The 24,863-nt window shown below is 42.2% G+C and overlaps 1 protein-coding gene across 1 annotated transcript in view; it reads right to left on the bottom strand.

Moving 5' to 3' along the window:
• LOC122641937 (nuclear pore complex protein NUP93A-like) overlaps positions 1–24,863 on the bottom strand; it is a 47,732-nt gene that overhangs the window by 96 nt on the left and 22,773 nt on the right. Inside the window, exons 11-14 of the mRNA XM_043835277.1 lie at positions 6,721–6,807; positions 5,751–6,650; positions 3,568–3,749; positions 811–1,102 (exon numbers count right to left, since the gene is read on the bottom strand). Of these exons, the coding sequence (XP_043691212.1) occupies positions 811–1,102; positions 3,568–3,749; positions 5,751–6,650; positions 6,721–6,807 (1,461 nt within the window). The remainder of the gene's footprint in view (positions 1–810; positions 1,103–3,567; positions 3,750–5,750; positions 6,651–6,720; positions 6,808–24,863) is intronic.

Genomic DNA, 24,863 nt, shown 5'->3' with positions numbered 1-24,863 from the left:
CAGCTGTTAAAAACGATGGCGAGAAAAGGTGAGGAAAAAGCACTAGATGCAACACTAATCCATTTCCCCCAAAGTTTAAGCCTAGCCCTTGAGCAGAAGACCAACCTCAGGGAAGCAATGAGAGTAGGCATGGCTCATGCAGAAAGGGATCACTCACCCAAAGGTTACCATGAGTTCAGGTACAAATTTTAGATTAAGAAAATACTTAGTAGTCAAAAGCCCCCAGTTTTACAGTGAAACAAAGAATCACTTTCAGCTGTCTCCAGATCATTAGGTTCTACAGACATCTCAGCAGTCCACACAGTGAATACTACCTACCCACCAGTCTGCCACATGGTAGTTGACTTCTGATTGTCAGCCTCACAACAGGAAGGATTTAAAAATTGGGATTGGACCCACCATATTGCACAATCTATATTTATATCAAAGGATTACCAATCCATTGATATGTAATACAATACCAATAAACTTGGTTGACAGGAAAGGCTACACCTGTTTCACCTCCTCCCCCCCCCCCCCCAAAAAAAAAAAGGGGGGGGGGGGTAATCAGCCAGAATCTGGTGGGACCAGCTGATCCGGATTGGATAGGCAGTTTTTAGTCTGGTCCTTATTCCAAAGCTCTAAGTCATTGGACCACAGTAGGCTTCAACACTCCACCCATATGGCATGAGAATATTGAACATCCACAAACCTCTAAATATTAAGTACAAAGTAATTACAGAGCAGCTAATAGTTGTTTTAGAAAGCATACCAAGCTTGGAGAATAAAATCAGGAAGTATATTGATCTGTTCATTGGAATGTATTCATACCTTAGTCCGCAAGGTGCGAAGTGATCCATCAGTATCTGTCACATTGTCCAAACAACTAAGAGCAACCTTTAGGAGATCTGGCACACAAGTCTGGATATGAGGAGATAATTTCTGGAACACATCAACTGTGACATCTGGTGCTCGCGGATCTAACGGGAGGAAGGAGAGCTTCGTAACCTCTTTAAGAGAATTCAAGTGATTGCCTTCCCTTGCTAGCTTATGGATAAACAAGATTGCCTCAAGCTGTCTTAACACTGTTTGTTGTTCCAAAACATGCTCCCTTTCTTGAAGGCTGCACATGACATGTAGGTAACCTTTATGCTAGAATAGACATTGTTTATGCATGCATACGCACCCCCAACGAAAAGAGGACAGGAAATTGCATTTTCAGTGGAAGGATAATTTATGAACTGTACAGATCATGAAAGGGGCAAAACTGAAAATTAAAAGAATTAGGGCAAATTTCACGGACACCCCCTGTAAGTATACAATATATCACTGACACCCCAAACTTTGTCAAAAATATCAGACACCCCTTACTTTATGATTTTATTTCAATTTAGTCCACTCTGTTAGGTCTGTGCAGTTAAGTCCCTGTTAACTTTTTTATAATGGCGAAATTACCCTTCCAACAGGGTGAACTCCCAATAATACCCTTAACTTTTTATCTGCCTCACGGTCTCCTCCATCGCCCAAACCCTAACTCGATCGGCATTTTCAACCTCACGCCTCCCTCTCTCACCAAACCCTCTCTCACTGCCGGCAGCCCCTCACCGCTCCTCTCATCTCTCACTGCCTGCCGGAGTGTTCGATGCGAACTTAAGAGCATAAAAATCCGAGAGGGAGAGGGTGATGGTGTTGGTCTTGGCATTGCAGCTTTCTTGGAAAATCCACTGGAAAGGTTTGACACAAACACAAACTCATTGCACTTGCTAGTACAGAAGAGGATCTCCCTAAAGAGCCTCCTCTCCTCTCCTCTCAGCAGAGCCTCCTCTCTCTACATCCACTTTGAATTCCTCTTCCCCCTTCACTGCCTCGAACAAATCTCCTCTCCTTCCGCTCATCTCACCCCCATCTATTGTTGATTTTGTGGCATCTGATGCTGTTCATGGTCTGAGAGTTGGAAATATGAGGTGCTTGTATTCATCTGGAAGGTGGGTTTGCCCTGCTTTGGGGTTGGCCTGGGTGAACTGTGTAGATTTAAGGTTGTTCTTGTCGAGGAATGATGAGATTGTTGGTGAAGACTCAAGGTTGGGGAATGGAGGGGTTGGGGGTACAGGTGTTGTGAAGACTAGAAGGAAATTGCAGGTCGTTTTTGCACCACATTTACCAGAAGCTGCTTTGTGAGTTGGTGATTGTGAGAGAAGGGATTTTTGGAGTGAACATGTAAAGATTCTTTTAGTTTTCTTTTGTCTATTTTTGTTTTTTTATTTTAAAGGAGCTATGAGATATGAAGCTCTCTGTAACATGTTGAATGTATCCTTGTTTATGCCCACCAAAAGAGTTTTGAATTCGGTGGTTTCTTTCTCTCTCTGCAATTGAGCTGTAGTTTCTTTGTGTACAAAATTTAGTGAATGAGAAGGGAACAAATTCAATAGAAAGCAGCTGTTATCCTTGGAATTCGATTTTCATTCTACAAATTATATATATCTTGGAAGATTTGGGATCAAATTTATTTTTCCTCTGAAAAGGTGAAGAATTAAGTTCTCCAGGTGGTTCTTCTTTAACATTGATGCTGGTAACTGGATTAATTTGGGATGAACTCAAGCTGCTCCAACCCCTGCAGAACAAATATCCACCAGAGTTCATCCTTCTCTGTCGAATTGAAACACACCAACACCATCACCCTCAACCAGAGTTCATCCTTCTCTGTTTGTATCAAACCTTTCCAGTGGATTTTCCAAGAAAGCTGCAATGCCAAAAGTGTATGAAATACACCAGGCTGAATCAGGTTCAGGCAGTGAGAGATGAGTGAGATGAGAGGAGTGGTGAGGGGCAGCCAGCAGTGAGAGAGGGAGGTATGAGATTGAAAATGCCGACTGAGTTAGGGTTTGAGGGAGGGGGTAGATTGATGGACTTCAATTTGGACCGTTGGATGGTCCAAAGGTAAGAATAGGGAAGGGGGAAGGTTGATATTTTTTGGTTAAAATGGACATTTCAACTTTGGGTTAAAACTGGACATTTCATCTTGTTTTTTAAAATAACTAATGGGGTTAAAATGGACATTTCAACTTTGGGTGCTAACTGTGCTTAACATCAGGGGGAAGATTGATATTTTGACAATGTTTGGGGTGTCCGTGATATATTGTATACTTACAGGGGGTGTCCGTGAAATTAACCCAAAGAATTATCTAATTTAAATATCTGCCATAAAAGCAATCAGCTACTCTAGAAATTTCCCCAAAATTTTTTAACCAGACTTCGACAACATTTTTTATGAAGCACTTAGATCCATCAACCAAAATGCAAGCCTAAGCAAAATATTGGCCAAACACCAGCTAAAACAGATTCAGGGAATACAAGAAAAAAAAAAATATATATATATATATATGGGCTCATGTTCTCTGTGCCGCAGTACAGGTTGCTCCCAGACATATGGGCGTGTCACTCAGGAGGTAGGGTGGTCATTGCACCCACCCCCATGTGTCTGGGCACAGCCTGCACCCCCGGCAGAGAGAACATTCTCCCTATATATATATATATATATATATATATATATATATGAGAGAGAGAGAGAGATGTAGATGTGAATATGACCTGATTTCTGAAGAATACTTGTACATTTCCAGTATCTCATTGCCAGAGTGAATGAGACCAGCAGTTCGGCTGTCACCATCCAGTCTACCACGTGATAGAGCACAGATTGCTTCTGAAAGGCACTTATTAACCGTCTCCAATGCCAGTGAAAATGCCCCAACTCTCTTTTGAATTTCTATTGACTAAAAGGTTTCCAAGTGAGAAATGAAGCAACTAGTCACAACACCAAGAAAACCAGAATAGGTAGATTCAACAATAGAAATAAGAAAAGATTTCAGTTTCAGGATGACAAAGAAACAAGTTGATAGGTAAATAATATGATATTCTAAAACATGGACAAGTAAACTTATGACTGGTACAGCAGCTGAGCTAAAATGTTGAAGAACATCAACCCTTCTATTCAACTCAGAACTCTATCCATAGGTAATTATCACTTAGTGAAAAATTAGGATATTCAAATGACTGTAAAAATAAAGTCCAAAATTCCTTCTTTAGACACTGATGTTTCTTAAGACTAGTAAGAGGGGAGATAACGATAAACCTGATACTCAGAAGATAAAACCATATTTTCAGGTCAGTTACAGAGACGTTCGGCCATTCCATTAGAACATAATAAACAATGCAAGAAGGATACAAATACTTTTTTTAAATAATCATATTAAGTGATAAAGGAAACATATACTCAGGTAGAACACTCCACAAGCTGAAGAACACAAATCTTGTGCTCAAGCCTTTCAACGAAAGATACATACATGCTGGCTATCGAATCAGTCAAAAGGTCCTCAAGCTGACTGAAAGAAATTTGAAAAGCTTACTTGTTAAAATAAAATGGGGGCTGATAATGTTGAGAAGGATTGGTGAACTCAGCAAGTTCACAGCTTGCCACACTTGGCAAGCAATTGATTGACATTTATGGCTCTTCACCCTTCTCATTGGTCAAATTTTCAACAAAAAATGAACATTCTATATAGCTTGAAAGTGTCGCCAAAGTAATGAAAAATTACAAACATACCACCAACCTTCATTATTATGTATTAGAGGTTTATGGCATACTTGTAATTTTCAAAACTTTGAACGATGATTTGACCTATGTATATACTAGTATTGAGCTGAAAATTTACCAGTGAGATGGGTACATAATGCTCTACAACATGGACCCACCATTTTCACCATTTCTTGCCACAAAGTTCGCCTACCTTGGTGAACTTTAGCATTCCCCTCCCAAAAAAAAGGAAGAAAAACTTACATGCATGGGATCATTACAAATGCAAAACACCACTGACTGAGCCCATGACAAAGAGTCCAGGAAATTTCCATCACTCCTATACAAAGTCTCATCACAAAGAATATTTTTCTCATTTCATCCTGGCCTCTTTTGAAGTACCTCATTGTTTCATGTAGTGCTTATAATAGGACAGAAGTAATGTACCTTGTTACTCATTGTCTATGTTTAATAATTTCTCCAACACATTTTAGATATACTATGATATCCACACAACCCTTTTTTCTTTCTTAAGGAGTTTTGAACCAGACTCCACACCGATGTCAGATTTAAATATGCCAATTCAGTGACACCAGTACTTTCTCAACTGCTATAAGAATCCCTAGGCACACCCTTCCATCAAGGTGGATGTTAAGCCTACAAGTAAGCAATTCTTTAACATGTCTTATTTGTGGTAGTTTCATTTTTATGTTGATGCCTGATTATTGGCAAATGTATAGTAAACTATCACGCTCTCATACTCCTGCCTAGTTCATAAGACGAGATTAATCATTATGTTAGGATTCTACGTGAAACCAAGAATCAGCTACATTAGGAACACTAAAAAACTCTCCACCCAAAGATATAGCTGAAGTTAGTAAGACGAAAAACTCTCAATTAGAGGATCTTTTGTAAATCAAATCTTTAACAAAAAGGGCGCACCCAATGCACGAGGCTCCCGCCACTACTGGTCTAGGGAGGGTCATAATGTACACAGCTTTACCCCCGCTTTGCAGAGGCTGTTTCTTGACTCAAACCCACAACCACTAGGTCGCAATGGAGCAATATTACCGTCGCACCAAGGCTCACCCTCTAGAGAAATCAAATCTTTGATCCTTCCAATTAATAGATCTTTAAAAAGAAATAGAAAAGGAAATTTCAAAACCAAATTTACGCAAAGATGAGGACAAAAAAGGATTACTTTGTCATGAAGCCCAGCTTCCTGACACTGACGCGCAGCTTCAAGCAGAAATTGCTGTTGTGCTTTCCTATCGGTCAAGAATCTTCTCAGTTCACCTTCTTCCCCAAAACCTCTTGAACCGAGTAAAAGGTAGATCCCACCATCACGTAACAACAGTTCGGTAAGGAGTCGTTTTAGCATCAAATTTCTTTGCCTTTGCTGATCAACGTTGCCTCGACCAATCCATGATAACTGTCCACCACCCACTGCTGCAGCTGCTTGCGCATAATATTCCAATGCTGTTGAAATATTACCCAGACGCAAGTATGCGGATCCATACTGCCTAATAATGCTAGCTACTTCTGCAAAAGCATCCATTACACCCAGCTTCTGGCCAGGCCCAACACTTTCAGAAAGGACTCCATAGTCTGCTAGCACAGTAGAAATATGGACAGCATCAATATTGAATCCTTCATCTCCTGTATCCTTGGATAAGTATAGGATTGCTGGTAGAAATTGGATGCTCAAAAGCAATACATATGGGTACACCAAAGGGTCCTTTCCATTCTTCGTGTAATGTGATGCCTCAAATTTATTTAGGTATAGCTGCAGATCTTCCAAAGTGTAAGGTACAAAAACCTCAGTCAGGACAATAGAAGAAGCTGCACCAGGACAGTCTCGTACAGCTGACAATTTGAACCATAAAAAATCTTCTATTGTATGGAAAAGCATGGGCATGTCTCTCAGCAACCTGTCAATGTGTCTGCGAGAACCAGAAACAATAGCATAAAGTAGCAACTTTTTCTTATCATACCCAGCTCGACCCGCTCGATCTCCGATTCTCAACATTTTCTCGCACTCTTCTGAAGCAGCAGCTGCAGTCTCAGCTGACACCACACCTCCAGTAATCCATTCTGAAAGCTGCCAGAAGGGGGGAAAAATTGATTAAACTAATCCAAAGATTTAGATATACACAATGATCAATATGTACCTGAGGAGCAAATTGGTGTGAAACACGAGAAGATAGAGCAACATTTCTGGCTTCCTCATAGTAGCCAGTTCGCAAGCAAAAATAGATCTGTACACAACCAGAATGAAATAAAATAAATATGATACGTAAGTATAACCTCAAATTATGTAAGGAGATAAACTGTTTACAAGAACAAGAAATAGATCTGGGGCTAGATGATAGAAAGTGTCAGTAAAAATAAATAAACCAAAATATGATGACAATGATAATGGTGATGACATGTCACCATTTGTGCTGCCTAGAGGATCTTCTCTAGCCTCAACAATTTCTTTTGAAATCGAGTAACTTGAGGGCACTAATCCAATATAATTATTAAGTCAACAACCACAGAACATAGGAGAGGGCCAGCAAATAAAACAAGAAACAAGGAAGACCAATCATATCAACCTGTGATACAGTCACCTTGCAGTTGAGGGCATAGTTGTCAAGGCGTCGTGTTGAAATAGGCTACTTATCACTTACCCGATTGGGGTAAGCAGTCCTAATTCTATTAGGACTGTCCCCTACCCGATTGGGGAAGTACTCCTAGTCATATTAGGATTTTCCCTCTTTATTCCCTCTTTTATTTTTCTCTTTTTTTATTGTTTTTCTCCCTCAGCCAAGTCCTAGTTTGGTATTCCTAGTTGTACTAGGAACCCCTAATAGGATTAGGACTGAGGTAGATTCCTATTTGTACTTGGATTCTTTTATTATTCAGCTTAATATAAATACAGGGCCTGTGTGATCGATTATGATCACTCAAGCATTATATTTCGTGGCTTCTAACATGGTATCAAAGCCACCTCTGATCTGATCTGATCTGAAGAGCAGCTCCTCCCCTCAAATTTTCTGGTTCTTCTTCTTCTCCAACTCTCTCGGCTACAGGTCTTCTTCTTCTCCACCACTCTCGGACTCTTTCTCTCATTCAGGGCAGCACCTTTGAGGTGATCCAATGAAGGTTTAGCTGCTGCCCTCAATGCCACCTCACTGAAGATTATATAAACTTGGGTGTGATCAGAATCTGCCGCAGGTCTCCTCCAAGCCTTGGAGATCGAGCTACTACCTTTTTCAAGCTGGATTTCTGTATTTTTCTTGGAGATTGGTTCCTGAACTTGTTGATCTACACCTACATACTTTCAGATTGCAGTTTTTTGAATCCAAACTAAATCAGATTCAGACCTGCAACTTTTTTAAGCTATTCCTAAATTTTTTCAAATTTAGGGTTTCTTATTCCCTCATCAGAAGTTATTGGTTTTTTTACATCATTGCTGCCCAAGTTTTATACACCATGGGAGATTCAGATGTTACCACAGCCAACTCTGGAGGGGATTCTCAGTCCCGGACAGAATTCCTCCCTTATGCTGCCACCATTAAACTAGATGGCACCAATTATTTCATATGGGCCAGATCTCTCTCCTTGACTGTGGCTGGTAGAAACCTCACTGGACACCTTACTGGCACCACCAAACAACCCACTGAGGAAGGTGCTGCCCGTACTAAATGGGCTGCCAACGATGCTATGGTCATGTCCTTTGTTTTGAATTCTATGCACATTGACCTCTCTAGCCAGTATCTCCTCCTTGACACTGCTACTCAGATATGGACTGCTGTCAAGGGAACCTATGGCCGATCAGGAAGTGGTGCACAGATTTATGAGATCAGGAAGACCCTTCAGAACACTACTTAGAAGGAGTTATCTGTCACTAAGTACTATGCTGCCCTCAAATGCTTATGGCAGCAACTGGATCATTATGCTCGATTTCAGCCTACTACTACTGCCAACATTACTGCCTATCACTCCTATGTGGACCAGTTTTGGGTGTATGATTTTTTGGCTAGCCTTAATGATGATTATGATCCTATTCGGGTGCAAGTCCTTGGTAGGGTTCCTTTCCCCTCTTTAGAGGAAACTTTTTCATATGTTCACAATGAAGAGACTCGACAGGCTGCTATGATGGTTGCTCCTAAAGTTGAGAGATCAGCCTTACAGGCTTCTGACTCCACCTCAACTCCTTCTTCTGAGAGTATTGCTACCGCTGCTACAGCCAAAGAGCCTGTGAAGTGTGATCATTGCCACAAACCGTATCACACTAAGGCACAGTGTTGGAAACTACATGGGAAGCCTGTTGATTTTGAGGCCAAACGGGGTCGTGCTAAGCCTAAAAACAAAGCCAATCATACTGAAAGTGTAGCTCCAGGCCCCACTACTGATATTGGTTTCTCCCAGGAAGAACTCCAAGCTCTCCGGAGTCTGTTACACACTTCCGCTGCCTCTACTACATCTGCTGCCAATACAGGTTCCTTCTTTGCCCGTAAAGGTATTTCCTTTGCTGGTCATTGCGCATCGGTTGTCTCCACTCCATGGATTATAGACTCCGGTGCCACTGATCATATGACAGGTTCTTCTAACCTCTTCCATTCATATTTTCCTGCTTCTGGGAAAGATAAGGTTAAAATTGCTGATGGGTCCCTCTCCTCTATCTTAGGGAAAGGATCCATCGGATGTTCCCCTTCCCTTACTTTGTCTTCTGTGCTGCATATTCCCAAGTTTACCACTAACCTTCTTTCCATTAGCAGTATTACCAAATCTCTAGATTGCAAAGTGACTTTTTTTCCTACTCATTGTGTTTTTCAGGAACTGGACTCGGGGAAGACGATTGGATCGGGTAAAGTGCATGGCGGATTGTACCTGCTTGATGGCGACCCTGCTCCTACCCAGGCATTACCTTCTAGGCGTTATCACCCAGCATCTTTTTCTTCTGAATTACATAAATGGCACTCTAGACTAGGTCATCCACCTCTAGGAACCTTATCCACTTTATTTCCTGCATTAGTTAAAGAATGTAATAAGGAAGATTTTTTTTGTGAGCCTTGTGTCTTGGCCAAACAGACACGTTCAAATTATCCCATTTCTAATAATAGGTCTTCTTCCTTATTTCATGTTGTTCATACTGATGTGTGGGGTCCTGGTAGAAAAGTTTCACTTTCGGGTCATCGGTGGTATGTCACATTTATTGATTGTTTTTCTAGATTTACTTGGGTCTACCTCATGCACACAAAGAGTGAGGTCTTTTCATGTTTTCAACATTTTCACCAGATGGTTAAAACCCAGTTCAGTGCCACTCTTAGCATTTTGCGGAGTGACAATGGGACAGAGTACATGGACGGTCAGTTCCAAAATTACCTTGCTGCCTATGGGATCCTCCACCAGACTAGCTGTGTTGACACTCCAGCCCAAAATGGTGTGGCTGAGAGGAAAAATCGCCACCTCTTGGAGGTCGCTAGAGCACTTATGTTTGCTCGCAATGTGCCTCCCTTTTATTGGGGGGATGTTGTCCTTACTGCAGCCTATTTAATTAATAGGCTGCCTAGTCGGGTTCTTCAATCCCGACCCCCCATTGAGCTCCTACTTGGCTCTTCATCCTTTGTTGTCCCCACTAGGGTGTTTGGATGCATCTGTTATGCCAGGGATACACGGTCCCCTGGTAAACTTAAACCACGTAGTCTCCGCTGCATTTTCTTAGGTTACTCTGCTACTCAGAAGGGGTACAAATGTTATTACCCTCCATCCCGCAGGACCTTCGTCAGCATGGATGTCGTCTTTCATGAGAATGTATCCTATTATGTGTCCCCTCCTCTTCAAGGGGAGAGTGTTAGTGAAGATGTGCTGACTATAGACTCTCCACCTCCACTTCAGTCTGTTTACAATGAGCCTGATCGGCCTGCTCCTAGTTCTTTCTCCCCTAGTCCTCCCTCTGAGTCAGGGGGAGAGGTCCCTATACAGGGGGAGACCATTCCTATTCAGGGGGAGCAATCTACCCTAGTCCAGACTCCTGTCCAGAGAACTACCCTTGTCCAGACTCCTGTCCAGAGAACTATTAGTGAATTTCAAAGGAGGATTGATGACAGTGGTGTACAAACCTATGCAAGGAAACATAAGCAGGTTCAATCAACTGTTGCTCCAGTACCCATCCAATTGCCGAACCTGGATCCAGAACCTACCTCTCCACCTGGTAATGTTCCTTCTCCTGATTTACCTATTGCTCTTCGCAAAGGTGTCAGGGCTTGCACTCAACATCCCATATCCCATGTTGTATCTTATGACTCCCTTTCTCCATCCTTTCGTGCTTTTGTTTCTTCTCTTTCTTCTGTTTGTATTCCTAACCATTGGCAGGAAGCTCTATTAGATGGAAAGCGGAAGGTAGTAATGATGGAAGAAATGGAGGCCTTGAAGAAAAATAACACATGGGAGCTTGTGGTTCTTCCACCTGGGAAGAGAACAGTTGGATGTAAGTGGGTGTTTGTAGTGAAACAGAAGATGGATGACACCGTGGATAGGTATAAGGCACGACTAGTGGCCAAGGGGTTTACTCAAACATACGGCATTGATTATCAGGAAACCTTTGCACCTGTTGCAAAGCTGAATATTGTTCGTGTGTTGTTATCTTTTGCAGTCAACCTTGGATGGGATTTACAACAGCTGGATGTAAAAAATGCTTTCCTGAATGGGGAATTGGATGAGGAGGTGTACATGGATATTCCACCGGGTTTTTCTTGTGAAAAAAATCAAGGTAAAGTGTGCAAATTGAAGCGTGCACTATATGGGCTGAAGCAATCACCTCGAGCATGGTTTGGCCGGTTCCACAAGGCCATGATTTCTGTGGGCTATAAGCAGAGTAATGCTGATCACACTCTTTCTAAAGCAGGTTGGTGAAAAACTCACTATTCTTATAGTCTACGTGGATGACATAGTGGTTACTGGCAATGATGGTGATGAGATCAGACGGCTGAAGACCTTCCTTGGACAAGAATTTGAAATTAAAGATCTAGGGAAACTACGATACTTTCTCGGGATTGAGGTTGCCAGATCTTCTAAGGGCATCTTTCTCTCCCTAAGAAAGTATATCCTAGACTTATTGGCTGAAACCGGATTGTTAGGCTGTCACCCTTCAGATACTCCTATAGATCCTACTATTCGTCTCAAAGAAAAAGAGGGTGAGCCTGTTGATAAACGCCGGTATCAAAGGCTTGTAGGGAAGCTGATTTATCTCTCACATACTCGTCCTGACATTGCTGTCGCTGTGAGTACTGTGAGTACTATGAGTCAGTTTATGCATGATCCCTACTCTTCTCATATGGGGGTTGTTCTTCGTATTCTGCACTATCTGAGGTCAACTCCTGGAAAAGGAATTCTTCTGTCTGCACATGGTCACCTACGGATTGAGGCATACACTGATGCCGATTGGGCTGGTTCTGCGGATCGTAAGTCTATCTCTGGGTATTGCTCCTTTGTAGGTGGAAATCTTGTCACTTGGCGTAGCAAAAAGCAAAATGTAGTTGCTTGTTCTAGTGCTGACGCTGAGTTTCGAGCTATGGCACAAGGTATTTGTGAGTTACTCTGGCTTAAAGGTTTGCTACAAGATCTTGGTGTTCCTATTCGTCTTCCTATCATGTTGTACTGTGACAACAAGGCTGCAATCAGCATAGCACACAACCCAATACAGCATGATCGTACCAAGCATGTTGAGGTAGATAGGCATTTCATCAAAGAGGAGTTAGAAGATGGGCTGATTTGTATTCCCTTTGTGACATCTGCTGATCAACTTGCTGATATCTTCACCAAGGGATTATCTGGAAAATTGTTTCATTCTAATCTAGTCAAGTTGGGCATGATCGACATCTTTGCTCCAACTTGAGTGGGAGTGTTGAAATAGGCTACTTATCACTTACCCGATTGGGGTAAGCAGTCCTCATTCTATTAGGACTGTCCCCTACCCAATTGGGGAAGTACTCCTAGTCATATTAGGATTTTCCCTCTTTATTCCCTCTTTTATTTTTCTCTTTTTTTATTGTCTCTCCCTCAGCCGAGTCCTAGTTTGGTATTCCTAGTTGTACTAGGAATCCCTAATAGGATTAGGACTGAGGTAGATTCCTATTTGTACTTGGATTCTTTATTATTCAGCTTAATATAAATACAGGGCCTGTGTGATCGATTATGATCACTCAAGCATTATATTTCGTGGCTTCTAACACGTCGCCATGGCGCCGCCATGGCGTCCTAGTGCTGAAGAAGCATGCATATCGACCTACGCCATGGCGTCCTGTCTCTCTGTCCCTCTTCGATTTCTTCTTCTTTAATTTTTTGTTTCTTCCCCAACCTCTACTCCCTGTTTCCCTAAATCTCCTATTTTAGGGAGAATCGTCTTCAAAAGGAGGAGTTTCCTCTGCAGGAACTACTTCAGTTCACCGCCTCTCTACCTCTCTTTCTATCGTGTTATTGCAAGGTTGAAGAAGACATTAAGTCTTTAAAATTGCAAGTAAGGACAACTTATATTATTTATATAAAACTGCCTATATTCTCTATTGCTATCCTGTTTAGCCCATTCAGTTTTCTCTTTAACTCCATTAAATTACAGTTCTGCCACTCCTTTACAACTTCAGATTAATTACAATTCTGCCATTGCTCTTATAAATCTTGATTTATCTACTAGTTTGCCATTCAACTTTGCCATTCAACTTTGGATTTAATTACAATTCTGTCATTGCTCTTATAAATCTTGATTTATCTACTAGTTTGCCATTCAACTTTGGATTTAATTACAATTCTGCCATGGTCGGCATGATCGCCATGGCGGGCGACGTGTTGATATATCGATCAGACAACCCTCCACCGACTTGGATTGCCGTGACGCCGTGACAACTATGGTTGAGGGTAACCAATCTCATAAAGTTGTTGCTCTCATATACAGCTACAGATTCATCATATGCAACAGGAAAACAAATGGCAGAGAATAGAGAGAACTTGCACACAGTGACACATTACTAATAGGAGCCCATTTGGTTTACATACAGTACAAGTACAGATAAGAAATAAATAAATCAGGCACTGTGTCACCATTGCCAACACTGAAATCAGATTAATAACGGGATGTCACTCAGCTGGCCATTTTAAGTTAGGCCATCTGAGCTCAAAAAGTTTTGATGGCCGCATAATGATGCAAGAGCAGTTCTCTGGACTAGGATGAACCCATTTGGGAATCCAAACCATGATGAACAGGGTCCAATTTGGATTTTGGTTCAGTAGGATATTAAGGGTATTTTTTTACTTTTATGGTTCATATTGTAATTGGAAATTTATTTTATTACAATAGTCGCTGTCAATTAGGAGAATGAGTTAGTTTCCTTATTTAAGTCTAGGGGCAATTACTAGCACTCCCCTATATTCACTGTATATTTACTCAAAGTCCCCTACGGCCTACCCTGAACTTCTTTTCTGATTCTCCCCAACAAACAAAGTTTCACCTCTCCTTCCCTGGTTTTTAAATACCCCACATTACCCACCCCTCTGTTCCAGGAACCCCATTGCCCCAGATTACCAAGAAATTTAAAGAGTATTAAGTCCTACCAACAAGTTCCAGTTAATTTTGCCCGCCGCAAGTATTCAAGGGAATAACAAGTAAAAAATATCAAACTAGGTTTCTAACACATTCTAGGAGGCATTCATTCATTCTGTAACTAGAGATTAAACCAAAAGATAGTTCAGCTACTGTTCTTGAATAAATAAAGATGCCCATATAGGTACTTAGTTCGTGCTTTAACTCAGTAGTAGACCAGGTTAGACATGAAACCTATTCTGCTCACCCCAGTCACAGACATGTTCAGATGACAGAGCCGAGTCAAACCTGCCAAAATATACTCAACCCTCTCACACTCTCTGCAGATTAGGATTTATTGTCCAGATGATAGGGTTTACATGATGCAAAAATAAAACCTAGAATAGTAACAGAAATATGTAGAAAAACTCCAATTCATAATATTTACTAACAATAAGACTGGAACAAAGGAGATCAATGAAATGAACATTCAAAAGGACCCCTAAATCCTTGTTTCAAAGTACAAAGTATTTTCAAAATTTTGAGCTCCGGAGAACATCAGAACAGAGCTGCCAACAAAACAGAAGGGAAACAGAAATTACATCTCATACAGATTGAACAGAGGCGATGATTAAGTTGCGCTATTGCAACTTAATTTGCGATGATTAGTCAGCAAGCCTTGGCACAACAGCTAATTTGCACTATTGCAACCTGTTGGTTGCGGTAATGTAGAAGAAGTTCAAGTAAGAACCACTCTACAGAAGGATAGATGATAGGTTGCAGCAGAACACCAAATACCAAATTGATTGGAAAGTAAAAGAAGATGGATAGACAGATGAAAGGGGGATAGGGATAGGAGGGGTAGGCTATCTCAGCCTTGGGTCTCTCAACCATATCTATTTCAGTTGTTGAAACAATGATCTCTCTCAGATCTCAAGCAAGCAAACTGCAACTTAATTGATTTAAACTGTAGAACATTACAACTGATGGCCCCTTTATATAGCTTGGCCAGGGTTCTCAAAAGTAGAAAGTTGAAAATTAGAAACTTACAACCAAAAACGAAAGAACACAGAATTGGAAAGTTACAGCCGCTTGTTGTAGAACTCTGGTTGCCCGTGGTAAGTATTTTCTACTCAAGTCTTCCTTCACCTCTGTCCAGTTAATAGGAGCTTTGCCTTCATACTGAAGATTCCTATCAGTAGTTTTCCACCACTCAAGGGCTGGCCCCACTAAATTTGTACGGGCTAACCTCATCTTCCTAGGCTCAGGTAGATCATACCAATCAAAAAAGTCATCTAAAGCAAGCAACCAATCACAAAATACCTGGGGACCTGATCTGCCATCAAAGTCTCTCAACTCATAGGTCTCTGGAGGTCTTTGGTGTTTCCTGTAGTCTCTGTATCCTTTGTTCCTATCTTCACTGTGATCTCTGTACTGACCTCTGCCTGGGGATCTTTGTACCACCGAATGGACTTGAAATCTGCCTTCTAATAGAGGACTGTTGCTGTCCATATTAGGTGCAAGCTGTCTTTCTCTCTGTACCACCGAATTGACTTGAAATCTGTCCTCTTCAAGAGGACAGTTGCTGTCCCTTCTAGGAGTAACCCTCGGCTCTTCTAATCGTGTCAACTTTTCACTCAAATGTTGGAGCATCTCCATTATAACAGCCATAGGATCAGGTGGGGGTGGTAGTGTTGGATTCACAATCGGGCCATGCTCAGCCATGGCTTTGATACCAATTAATGTAGTCCTAGATAGACAAGGGGTCTACTAGGAGCCATGTAAAACAGGATCTACTAGGCTACTGGTTTGGAGGGGCTGATTTGGTGAAATTTGTCAAGACTAGGGTTAGGATTGGGGAATTGGGGTTGATTCTTATGTAGTAAAGCAGGGCAGGTGTAGGGGAGGCTAATAAACCAGATTTGGAATGATTTGAATAAGAAATTAAAAATCAGAAAATTAGGGTTCCGGATTTTAGGTTTTGGGGAAGAAGAAGATGAAGATTTTAGGGCTTTTAATGAAGGGTTTGATCCAAGGTTTGGATCGAGTTTCCCAAAGGCTGAGAACAGCACTCGGCCAAGGTTGGGTGATGTTTGGGTGGTTGGAAATGGCTGAGTGGAAATCTAGGGTTTTAGGGTTTTGTTTAGGTTGGGGGAGTTTAGGATTTGATGGAGGGATGGGACTGGGGTTACCATCGAGTGTAAGTGAGATGATGAGAAGGCCGTGGTTGAAATATTAGAAGGATTTGATGGTGGAAATGATTCAGCTGGAATTTTAGAATTTCGGCAGCTTGAGGGAGATGGTAGTTTTAGGGTTTGGCAAGAGGGAAGAGGCTGAGAGTTGGATCGAGTGTAGGGAATGATGGGAAGGGGCTGTGGTTGAAAGATGAAAGGATTCTGATGGTGGAATGGGTCTAAACAGATTTAGGTTCAGGCTGGAAGGTTTAAAAGAAGAACTTAATTATAGAAAACTAAAAAAGAACACTTACTAGATATGAAGAACCTCCAAGACAGCAGCTTGAAGATGATCTTGAGCAAGACCTCCCGATCTGAACAGATGCAAAGAGTCAATCGGAGTCCACCGATTCCTTCACTTTGAGATCCACAAGGCCTCCTTGAAGTTACTCTCAAGGAACACTCACAAAGGGAGCTAACAGCAGCAAGGCTGAAACAAATTTTTAACAACAACAACAGTGGGGAGCCTCCCACGATTCTCTTAGCTATTAATAAGATGGCCAAAGGCCCAAACCCTAATACAAGCTAAAATGATCCTCTAAGGACCAATAGAAATACAAGATCTTCTAAGGATCAATAGAAATAGAAAACACTCTAAGGACCAATAGGAATGATTCACTTAAATTGAACCAAGGTTGAACCTGGTTCAATTTAAGTTTCACAAAATAGAACTTGGTTCATTTAGGTTTACAATAAAAACAGGAAATAAAATAAGACTAAGGCTCCTCAATACAATCAGCCCTAAGCTTAGGGCTGTCCCTTATTGTTCCAAAACCCTAGTTTGCTTCAAGAAGGGTTTTGATGTTCAAGAAGGTCGTATTCGTTGTTTGAGTGTATTCAAGGCCACACATACACGTCAAGCAAGCAGTCATCAACGGGAATACACAGGCTGAGGTATTCCACATATGAAAATCCCTATTTTATTGTCTAAAGTTGTTTGTTGTTGAAAAAGACTTAAACCAGATGCATTGTATTGGGGGGGATTTGATTATTTTGATCTTTCATTGTAAACCTAGCAAGTTGGCACTTATCTAGGGTTTTGGGATTGCAGTCCTTGCTTTTGCATTATCAAGGGTTGAAGCGGGTTGGAGTTTCTGAGTCATTGTTGTGACTAAAACACACCATTGAAGATTGTTGTCCTTGAACTCGTGTAGGCAAGTGTTGGAGCAGAATAGGGTGTTCCTGAGTCATTTCTACAGTAAAAAATCACTAGTGATTGAGCAAACGTTGAGGAAAATTTGATCATTACTACGTGGATGTAGGCACACAGCCGGATGAAGTTATATTTGGTGTTCTTGTGGTTGCATTATTATTGCTGATATTGGAGTGCTATGGTAATGGCAAAATGTGTGTGCACCTCCCGGTTGGCCTGAACAATTGTGGTTGCGAGGTAGGAGGGCATATGAAATTGTAGACTGGAAAAATTGGGGTGCTCCAGTCAGTTGGTGTTTGTGCCAGATGCGATTATTAGAAATAAAATCAGAAGAGATTCTAATTAAGATGAAGGAGGAGGAAAAAGAGTAGGATATGGCACTGGACCAAAGATGATTGGAATCGGCGACAAAGAGATTTTGGTCTTTCTTTCTTTCTTCATTTGTTGTTTCTAGGTTTTTCCACTTTTAATCTCTTGACAATCTACGATGACTCGACAAGGAGTCGATTAGCCGAGATTCCAAGAAGGACTCCTTTGGCCTTCTTCATGTGAGGAACTATCTTGATTACGTGAAATAACAATCTGAACAAACCTTGGGTTTAGAGTAAGAAACTGTACACAGAAAGCACGAGCTTGATGCAGGTTTCAAAGTGAATGTACTCAATTGTGATCTGTCAGCCATAGAAAGCATGAGCTTCAGTTACTTAGACTTCGTTCCTGAACCAACCAGTGAGGTTTCAAGGACGATTCTGTCTAGGCAACGAAGAAGGCGAGAACACGAGTGATGAAGTGTTTCTTACCTAGGGTTAAGTTTTACAAATGGGGATAAGGTTGGGGACCGACCAGTGATGGAGGCAACCGGTTAGGGGTGATGGGGTTACTTGGACATAGGTGTAATCTGGGGTTTTTGAAATACCAAGGGAGAAGGAGAGGTGGAACTTTGCTTGTAGAGGAGAATCAGAAAAGAAGTTTAGGATAGGGTACTTTGAGTAAATATAGGGTGAGTATAGGGGAGTGATAGTAATTGCCCCTTAAGTCTATCTTAAGTTTCCTTGTTGGAATCGACTTCAATTCTTAGAGTCTATATATGTAACTTGTTATTGAGAATGAAATAGTGAAGTTGTTTGGTTGAAGCCTGCATGGCTTGTGCGACTCCCCCCACCCCTCTCCTCTCTCTCTCTCTCCCTCTCTCCCCCCCCCCCTCTTCCTTCTTCTTTCTTTGTTCATTTTATTCCTTGCTCCCTGAACATATCCAATTCCAGGTGTTAGTATTGGTATAACAAGAGGCTTCAATCTCTCACAGGTTTCTCATTATATCAGCCTCAAGCTTTGGGATTCTGATATATACACTAGGGCGACACTACCTGTGGAGTTCCATTCCCAAACCCAGCTGTAATATTGAATTCAAGAACCAATTTCATATCAGAATTGCCTTGCTCCGCCAGTTGTGGTTTCAGTCATCAAATACTTCTCTTCTGTTTAGTATTGAGACTGTTATTGATGTGCTTTCAAGAGGGTTCTTCTAAATCTTGGAGACAATAGAGAACCCAAGAAGGAGTGCTCTCCTTCGGAGTGCTGCTGGTTCATCTTCCTGGGTTACATCTTGAGGTAGGAGAAGACCTCTCCTTCCCACAATTCCTCCTTCCCTTCTTCAATTAAATCCTTTCTCCTTAGTTTCTAAAATACCCCTCTTTCTCTCTTTATTACCCCATACCCTTTTATTTGAACTTCATTCCATGTCTAGCCAAAATCTATAATTCAAATACCTTTTGTATCCTCCCTCTTGTTCCTACCCAGTAGCCAAGATCATATTCACTCTGGTCCCGTAGTAGGAAAACTTGAAGGGGAAAGAGAAATCACCTTGGGCTTTGTTGATTTACTACGTGATGATTTTATTGAAGAAGATCGAAGTCGCGGTATTTATTTCACTCAAGATTGGGTCTCTCTACCAGGTGTTCTGCCCGTGGCTTCCGGGGGTATTCACGTTTGGCATATGCCCGCTCTGACCGAGATCTTTGGGGATGATTCCGTACTACAGTTCGGTGGAGGAACTTTAGGACACCCTTGGGGAAATGCACCGGGTGCCGTAGCTAATTGAGTAGCCCTAGAAGCATGTGTACAAGCTCATAATGAGGGACGTGATCTTGCTCGTGAAGGAAATGAAATTATCCGTGAGGCTAGCAAATGGAGCCCTGAACTAGCAGTTGCTTGTGAGGTATGGAAGGAGATCAAATACGAATTCCCAGTAATGGATACTTTGTAATCCAGTAATTACTCTTTGTTCCCTTAATTGAATTGCAATAAAACTCGGCCCAATCTTTTCTTTTCCTTTATAAGAAAAGATTGGGCTGAATAAAGAATGTGATCCTATTGCATACATTATGCATATATATTGCAAACATTATGCATATACATAGTATAGCATATATAGATAAATACTTTATACAGATCTAGATCTAGATATAGAAGATCTTAATTAAATAAGAATACAAACTCGAAGACTAAACATGGTTCTATTGTTGGATCCATAATTAAGCCTATGGATCCTTGGGATTGGTGGATCTTTTTATATCCCATAGTTTTGGGTTATGGATCGAGCCAAGGATCACAACCTCGTCTACCCATCCTCTATATTGTCCTTTTCCTTCCGTCTTGCAATAGCTCCTTGCATCTCTCTCTTTCGAGAGTTTGAACCGCTCCGTGGGGGAAGCCGCTCCTCCATGAGAACAGGAAAAGAAAGAAAATCAAGAGATTGACCCATTTCTGCAATCCGGGGGGGAAGACTCAAACGACACTCATAGAAAGAAGGTATAAAAAGGAGATACTTGAAGAAATCCTTATCTATGGGGGCCAGGTCTATACGCCCCACTCTGCGGACATCAACCTCTTTTTAGTAGATCGGATGGGAATCTTGGAGAGAAAGGGAAAACATAAGCAGATAACGAAGCTTTAAGACACGAGACGGTCGGGACACAGACTGCAATAGTTCTTCCCCTCTACGAGATCAATGACAATGGGCACGAGACTTTTGGTCATGTCTCTGAAGTGGATGGATCCTACACTGGTCCATCTCCACCATCACTCTCTTTATTTTCGTTCTTCGCAAAACCTTCCTGCAGGTACCGTTTCGGAGCACTAGTTGCAGGCTTCATTGGCACCAGATCGGGGACCTAGCTATTCCCAAGTATACTGTGGTTTTTCTCGATAAAGGGGACTTTGTCTGGAAAGGTAGAAGTTCGGACCGTTACACTACACAGGCTAGTGGCAGCGACTGTTCTCTAATAAGGCATGGGACTAGCATGAGCATGGCGGGATCTTGTACATAAAGTGAAGTTTCTCTTTCTCTTCCGAGTTGAGGAGTTGTTGTCCGATCAAGAAATTACTTTATAAAGAAGGCTGCTGCTTCAGAAAATGATCCTACAATCGAAACGGAAGACTGCCCTTATGTTGGACCGGCGGAAGATGGTGAGTTGACACCAAGACCTACCAGTTCGGGACTTGATTCTGCCCCCTTAGCTTCATTGGAGTAGGGCTGCCCAACCACATCTGCTACCTCAGCATTACAAGATCCCCCCAGTTGTAATATCTGAAGCAGCAGCCTTTCCCACTTTCTACGAAAGTGGATCCCGTTACACAACCACAGCTTTTCCTGGCGAAAAAGCCTCTTCCTTCCGAGCGGAGCACTAATCCAACTATTCCTATCTGAAGCAGCAGCCTCTTTCTTATTCCACTGTCGCAACAGTTGGGACATGTTCCGCCCTTTCTTTTGTATCATGACTATCATCCGACTTTGCCCCAGAACAAGCTATATCTTTGGCCCGGTCATGTGAAATTGCGTAATTAGATGATCGTAATAGATTAGGAAGACCACTCTTTTCAGCCACTCTAGGAGCAGAATCAGAGCCTTCTATCAAGCTTCAGAACGATGGAATGTGAAACCTTGTTTCACTCACCGCCTTTCTCACTTCTACTTACCAGCCATATCATACAGCTCGAACTTGCCACAAATGCCAGAGCATGGCTAACTGCTGCTCCGCCGGGTGCTTTGTACCCCTATTAGATTAGAGCTTTCGCACCGGTCGCTGACGCGATAGGTTTCCATTCAGGTCTCGAATCTATATGCTTAAAACTTCGCTAACACAAAGTTGATCTCGCGTTTTGGCTCCTTGAATTGCCTCAAAACATGTGTTGATTTTGACGCATGATCTATTATTCAACCAAACATTAAACGTGAACGAGCTCTTTAGCACCCTATGGCGCTGCTACTGTGATGCTCGGTGGAAGGTATTCTGTCAGGGTGCCTGCTGCTTCGATTTCGATTCTTTCAAAGTGCACTGCACTGACTAGACAAACTAAACGGCACTAAATCTTTAACTGACCCTTCCCACCAGGCCACCACCCATGAAAAGAAAGACAACATAGGGCCTCCTCAGCCCTGGCCTGGTTCAAATACCATTCTTTTTCACTTTATCCTACCCCGCTCACTGCCCCTCACCCTAAATGCTTCTATATACTGTCGCCACGGAAAAGGTTCAGGTAAGGACTAAGGAGAACTCTTAGATTCTCAAGTTTTATATAGTCTTTATGAAAAGCCATCTCCACCTATGTTGTGCCCTTCCTCCCACAGCATTCCATCTGATATACGTACTGGTATCACCCTGTGAAGCAAAGTCGAACAAGGGGGAAAGACATGGAATTGATAGGGAACCGTAGCCAAGTGGCTAAGGCATGAGTCTACAAAACTTCTATTCGTCAGTTTGAATCCGACCGGTTCCTACAGCGCCGCACCATTCCACCCATCATTTTTTTACATGGTTAGTGGATAGAACGGGGGGCCCCCGGATCAAAGGTTCAAAGCTGAGAATTCTTGGAGTGAAACTTTCTGTTTGCAAATTCCAGTTTCATTCATCAGAACCTAAGATATCCACGCTGGCAGGTCCCACCCCTTCGGTGCACACCTTTCAGCTCTCTCCCCCCAAGGTCAATCTATTTATGTTGGTTCAGTTTCCATTCCGAAGTATACATATACGGAATACGGATCAACTGCTCCCAGCTTGGAGAGGCTCATGCTTGATCTCAACGCCCTTACGAGGTGGTGGGGTCCGATGGAGGAAAGCAGAGGTGGAGGAAGGGCCACGCGAACAAACTTGGATCCCAATTTGGAGCGGGGGGTGGCAGAGAAAGAAGAAGAACTCCGTCTACTCGGGGAGGAGATTGAAATGGTGGACCGAAAGGAATGGTCGAGAGGATAAATATATCGATATCGACGGATTCTGATTACCAAGCTCTAAACCTCGATCACTCAATTCAGGCTATTCCATGAGATCGGGGAGGGTGGTCTACGATCAGAAGATCATCTGGGTCTTTGCCATTTACTCAGTTCAAGTGTCCCCCGTGATAGGAGCACCAGAGCTAGGTATAGCACAGGTAGAGGTGGTTGTTTCATCCGTTTATCAAATTGATCCCACGAAACCAGAAGCAGAGGGAGCAGCCGATGCCAGCCAGCACGTGAACTGATGAACCGACTATCTCTCTCACTTTTAGGGCCAATGAAGAAGAAGCGGGGGAACCTGACCTAACTGTCGATCCGAAAACGGAATGGGGGGATGGGAGGATAGAACCGAAACCCCCAACTAGAGATGGAATTCCAGAACCTAAACAACTCAGTTGAGAGCTCCATGACCGGTTCAAGGGAAGGTCCACCAATGATTGATAGGCCAGACCGGGCATTGGGGAATATCTTTCCCAACACTAAATAAGTGATCGGACATGAACATTGACGCACATGGGACAATGTATGCCTGCAAAGCAGGAAAACATCCTCTATGAAAGCCAAGGGCTTGGTCGCTTCGGACATAATCGTTCGAATGTGCCCAAATGGAAATGGAAAACAATTCCCATACCACCTTGTGAAAAGGAGTACAAGACTTACGGGATCGTGAGACCCCAGGAGACAAACTCTTCACAGGTGTTTTAAGTTTTGATTATTTATGGTCCTGCTGGATCTGCCATTATTTCTTGCAATTGAGTCATCTAGTATTCGGGAGGGCCCATAGCGAACCCAATAGGATTTGTGACCCGAGTTCCGCATCACATATTCCAGTGGCATGTGCCTGACCCAACAGCAGAGCCAATTGCATAACAGTTGAGCTTGATGACATTAGCTCTGGAAAGTGTAGAGGAAGGCCTCAGCAATGGGGAGAAAGGGGTTGATTTGATCACCGCATCATCAGTATACAACTGTACATTTAATCGACATGCCTCTGGAAACATTGAGTATTGTTTCCAACCTTGCCATTCTAATCCTAGCAAGGTCAATTACAGAATTACAGCAGAAGAGTAAATGCATATTTGATATGGGGGGAAAAAAACCAAAAAACCAAGAACTTGTGCAGATATTGCTGATGATAACATGTATTGGCCTGAGCTACTTAGGAGTTTGGAAAGGTGGACAGCCATTTATCTATGAGATGGATGGTTTCACAAATTGCTCATGAGATCTTTATACAAACTTTTTGTACTATATAATCGGATTATGTTTGCATGATATGTATTGATCATCATCAACAACAACAACATCATAGTTTAATGCTACTATTCGGGTACTTCGGAGTGTAATGGTGCTGAGTATTTGGATGGTCACTTTCAACAATATCTTCTCTCCCATGGCATTCTTTCTCAGACTTCATGTGTTCGGACTCCTGAACAAAATGGCATCCCTGAACGAAAAAAAGGTCATCTCCTGGATGTAACCTATTGGGGAGATGCAGTTCTTACTGCTGCCCATCTCATTAATAGAGTTCCCTCTAGTGTTCTTAATTTTAAGACACCCATTTCTTTCTTACCGGATCCTATCATTGCTTCTTCTCTTCCTCCCAAAATATTTGGGTGTGCTTGCTTTGCCCACAATTCTTCTTCTCGTTCCAAACTGGATCATCATGCTATTCGGTGCATATTTCTGGGCTACTCTGCTTCTCAGAAGGGTTACAAATGCTATCATCCCCCTTCCTGTTGCCTTTACATCACCATGGATGTAACCTTTCATGAGTCTGAACCGTATTTCACGACACCTCTTCAAGGGGAGAGTCTTGAGGAAGAAGAGTTGTCCTTACCTACTCTTGTTGTTGGTAGTCTACCTGTTCCAATTCCTGTTTCAGTTCAGGGGGAAACAACTCAGAGGAAGACAACAGGGCAGACATTGACATCAGCGCCCTCTAATATTCCTGAGTTGATAACTTACACTCGGACTAAATCCAAGCGGAAGGATACCATAGACAGCTCTCAACCATTACCAATTGTGGCGCCCTCACCAGATTTGCCATCATCTTCAGGTAACATCTCTCCTATTATTAATTCTGTACCTGT

This window comes from Telopea speciosissima, chromosome 10 (genome assembly GCF_018873765.1).
Source record: "Telopea speciosissima isolate NSW1024214 ecotype Mountain lineage chromosome 10, Tspe_v1, whole genome shotgun sequence".
NCBI classification, from domain to species: domain Eukaryota; kingdom Viridiplantae; phylum Streptophyta; class Magnoliopsida; order Proteales; family Proteaceae; genus Telopea; species Telopea speciosissima.
Note: the sequence above shows the minus strand (reverse complement) of the source record. Positions and strands in the feature narration are given on the sequence as shown.